Source organism: Chaetodon trifascialis, chromosome 2 (genome assembly GCF_039877785.1).
Source record: "Chaetodon trifascialis isolate fChaTrf1 chromosome 2, fChaTrf1.hap1, whole genome shotgun sequence".
NCBI classification, from domain to species: domain Eukaryota; kingdom Metazoa; phylum Chordata; class Actinopteri; order Chaetodontiformes; family Chaetodontidae; genus Chaetodon; species Chaetodon trifascialis.
Genome location: NC_092057.1, coordinates 19,919,764 through 19,924,116, shown reverse-complemented (window position 1 = coordinate 19,924,116; position 4,353 = coordinate 19,919,764). Strand labels below are relative to the sequence as shown.

Below are 4,353 nucleotides of genomic sequence, written 5' to 3'. Positions count from 1 at the left end.
CAAAAACAAACCGTTTCAAAGCCTAAGAAGAAGAAACTTTGTAAAACGTTGAAAAAAATTATCTGTACTTGAAGCTTTACTGCACTGATCCTGTTTGTGCCTCCTGCTAAGCTGCATGTAGCATGTGTGACAGAGCTTAAACAGTTGATGGGTTGTTTTGGATATATTGATGAAGCACAGACAGTTTGGAGCAGAGGTAAGAGTTACTTGTGCAAATGAATGGCACACTGAAGGGCTACTACAAGAAGTAGATGCACTCAATGAGTCATAATTGGTGACACTTTTCATCTAAATAGCTTCAGTGTTGCCCGTGTATAATGGTCAGCAGTGCCAGATGGCTGCAATATAAAGTTATTTCTGTTCAGGACCAAATATGGCAACCTGAGCACAGCGTTGCGTTCACTGTTACGAACTGCAAAACAATTTACTTCTCTTGACCTTGACAGCGAGACTGTCTGCTGAGTTCAGTAGATGCACATTTAATAGCACAAGTTTAATGAAGCGATTTGTTTTGTTGTCTTTGTCATCATTTCTAATTGTGGTTTTGTGGGAGTTTGTTTGTTTGATTGATGCACTGATTTTGTTCTCATGCATGTTTTCTGTGAGAAGACGAAAATATATTTTTGGGTGAGATTGAATGGGTTGTGGTCTATATTAAATTCAGTTTAAACCATCCAATTTGTTTTCTTGGTCTTTTTAGGTGCATAAGTATGGTCTGCACTTGATATAATCCCCCTATTAAAATGCATGACTATAAAATAGTATAATAGTTTCAGAAGGGTACACGTATTGCGTTAAACTATACGGAGAGGCACAAGGAAGAATTGTTCATTAATGAGACTTCCCACAGTTTCCTCAGCCCACCCTGCAGTACAGGCCCATTTGTCTGGTGGGTGGCCTCACACGAACTGATACAGTGCAGCTATTATTTCAAAATGGATTACGTCTTCCTCTTATTTGAAACAGCCAGCCAGCGAGAGAGAGAGAGAGAGAGAGAGAGAGAGAGAGAGAGAGAGAGAGAGAGAGAGAGAGAGAGAGAGAGAGAGAGAGAGAGAGAGGAGAGCTGCCTCTCTCACCATGTGCCAAACTATCCGGCAATGACGAACACCGTAGGAAATGAGTGTTGTTTAAGCCAAGAACATAAAAGATAGAAACAGACTCAATAAAATGAACGTGCTTGCTTCGTTTTTGCATGAAGCATATTTCAATCCAAACTGTCTCACCTGCTGTGGTCATTTAAACATCAACATAATGAACAGTGATGGAGAGCAACTAAGTACATTTACTCAAGAGCTGTACTCACTGCAGTTTTGTGATACTTTATTTCAGTATCACGATATGCCACCTTATAGTAACACTACACCACATTTCACAGGCAAATATTTGTTTTTCATAAAAAGATGATAATATTGTAAATATAGATTTGGCTACCCAGTAGTATATAAAGTTGTTAAAAGTGGCTTCACACTGACCAAATACACCACTAAGAAGCTTCTCACAAATTCATGCATGAATAATCCAATAATAGTATATATTATTGGAACCAGACTCTTGTATAGTGTACTTTTATTTAGGATTTGTAGTTTAAAGTTAGATTTTGAATGCAGGACTTAGTGAACACTTGAGTATTTTTGCAAGAAAGGATAAAAACAATACACACTGGATATCATTTTTGAGACAGTACACTACAATAGGCCTAGAATAAAACATTCAATAGATAAAATCAAACATAATATATAAAGAGCGCTGTAAAGACAGACATGTATGCAGCTGTAGTTTGTGTCTTTGCAGAGGAATCCAGACTTTTCCCACAGTTAAAACGTGCCTGTGGGATGATTGTCTTTCATTTAACAGCAGAGATGTTCGGAATGAGCGGATGGTTGTCGCCACCATAACATCCTGCACCATTATCACAGTGTACCATTCATAACGTCTTTGCTTCAGTTTTGCATCTGCTGCTGTTTTGATGAAGACAGGAGGTGGAGACAGTTCAGAGTGGGAGGCTAAGAAGTCAAACATGCAGTCAGATGCGCAACTTTTTTTTTTTTTTTTGTGAATGAAAGTGGAGAAGGGGGTCTGTTCTGTCCCAGACAGGCGCTAATCTCGCCTGCTGGGGCCGTCGTGCCACCGGGCACTCTGGACCATGACCCCGGACAGCAAACTCATGGACGAGACGGACATTGACGTGGATGGACAGACAGACTGCGGTGAAGGCATGAAGAACACGGATTTCTCAGTGTGTAGTCAGAGTCATGCCGAGTTCGAGCAAAGCGCGTCTTCCTTCACTCCTGACGACCGGGAGGAGGGAGACTTTGCAGTGCGGCTCCAGGATGGTCCGGGCGGGAGCACCGCCTCAGCGAAGCCTCCGTACTCTTACATAGCTCTCATCACCATGGCCATCCTCCAGAGCCCGAAAAAGAGACTTACTCTCAGTGAGATTTGTGATTTTATCAGCCAGCGCTTTGCGTATTATCGGGAGAAGTTCCCTGCGTGGCAAAACTCAATCCGTCACAACCTGTCTTTGAACGACTGCTTTGTAAAAATACCGCGAGAGCCTGGGAATCCTGGCAAGGGAAATTACTGGACCCTGGACCCCCTGTCCGCGGATATGTTCGAAAACGGGAGTTTTCTTCGGCGGAGGAAACGCTTCAAGAGGCAAAATTTCTATTTGGGAGCGCTGAAAGACTCCAGGGCGCCGGAGCGCAGCCTGATGCCCGTTTTCCCTCTGCTCGGAGCGCACAGGATGGCATACTGTCTCCAGGGTCCTGATTTGTACCACGACCCGGGCATAAGAAGTGGTTCAAGCTCCCACACCAGTCCCAGCATCCCACCTGTGAGCAGCATCATACCTGCGCTCTCCTCGCTCCTCTCTAAGAATTTCCCCTCCTGTCTAACCTTTGAACATTTCGACCCGCGACGCTGCGCCGCCGTCCCGTGCTTGGCTCCAAACTCCTCGTTCATGCCTCCTGTGTCGCTGCACGGAATAATACCCAACTATGTTTCTCACTTGTCAACTTTCCCCACCGGGATCATAAAAGTTTCGTCCAATTCAACTTAATGGATTACGTCTATTAAATGGAACGCCCGCCTGTCTTGAACTTATGGGCAGCTGAACTTTCTTCCTCTTCCTCTTTCTTCCACAAACCCGTTATGTTAAACATTTTTTAATGATGGCTTTTTTACAACCAGGCCACCATATTCAGCAATTTGTTTTATTAAAACAAATGTTTGTTGTTGTTGTTGTTTTTTTATAAAGAAAAACTGACATTTTACATTTCTTAAATATGTTTGGAATAAAATCGATTGCATTTACGCAGTCTTTGTAATTTGAATTGGATAGCACAGGATTTATCATCATTATAGACACTATCAAATAATGCAGCCCTGCAGACCATTTTGTCTGTCACATTTTAACTCTTTCACGTTATTTTTCGTATTTTTCTGTTTGTTTCTACGAAATTTAAGACGAGACATAAATGGAAGATTTGTGTGAATTGAAGCACACCAGCCCGAAAAGTAAAAAAAAAACCCCAAAAAAACCCAAAAACAAAACCAAAAAAACTAACTTCTAATTATTCATTACATATTCTTCTAATTAACTAATTAAATATTCATCAACAACAACAACAACAACAATAATGATAATGATAATAGCAGAGCATTTTAGGCCAAAGGGAGCACTTAATTTTGTAAGATCACATCGAAGAAAATAAAACTAGTATGATAATGAAAAGGCTGTGCCTACATGTGAAATGCCAGTAATTACTAAGAAAAACTAATAATCCACACTCTTAGGCAAAGTGTCCATCTTCTCTGAAACGTCTCTGCGCAAACATACCTGCACTTACAGGCTTTAACAAGAAATGGAAATTGGTCAAATGTGACAACATGCTGTTTATTTTGGATTATGGGCTTTGTTATAAGTTTACAGTGGATGTAAACACAAGAGGTTACAAAAGATCTGATCATGTGCACATTTTGTCTCTCCCTCCATTGTTTATTGACCGTCTGTTTTTGTGTGTCTGATTTCTTCCACATCATGTTTGCTTTAGTCAAAACAGGCCTTCATATTAAAAAGCACACTGGTCTGGACAGCCTCTGCAGCCCAGCAGTGTTCATCATGAATATCAAATACATCTGATCATCTGGCCGTCAGGTATCATGTTTTTACAAGTTAAAACTGTATAGCTGGGTTTAATGACATTTGTTTTGAAAATTGGAAATGTGAGCGACATAAGTGTGCCTGGAAATTAAGGATTCAAATTGTTTAATAAAAGCTGAAACAACACAACTCTAAAACACACAATCATAATTTTTAATTTAATTGCTGTAAATGTAGACACGTATGAGCAG

The 4,353-nt window shown here is 40.7% G+C and overlaps 1 protein-coding gene across 1 annotated transcript; it reads left to right on the top strand.

Annotated features, from left to right (window-relative positions):
- Window positions 1-2,130: 2,130 nt before the first annotated feature.
- LOC139337189 (forkhead box protein D2-like) lies at window positions 2,131-3,058 on the top strand. Its single transcript, XM_070971676.1, has one exon. It carries the CDS (start codon window positions 2,144-2,146, stop codon window positions 3,056-3,058), a length of 915 nt encoding a protein of 304 aa, XP_070827777.1. The 5' UTR covers window positions 2,131-2,143.
- Window positions 3,059-4,353: the final 1,295 nt, after the last annotated feature.

Coding starts and splice junctions, on each gene's coding strand:
- LOC139337189 (XM_070971676.1), top strand. CDS start 2,144: ATGACCCCGGACAGCAAACTCATGGACGAGACGGACATTGACGTGGAT.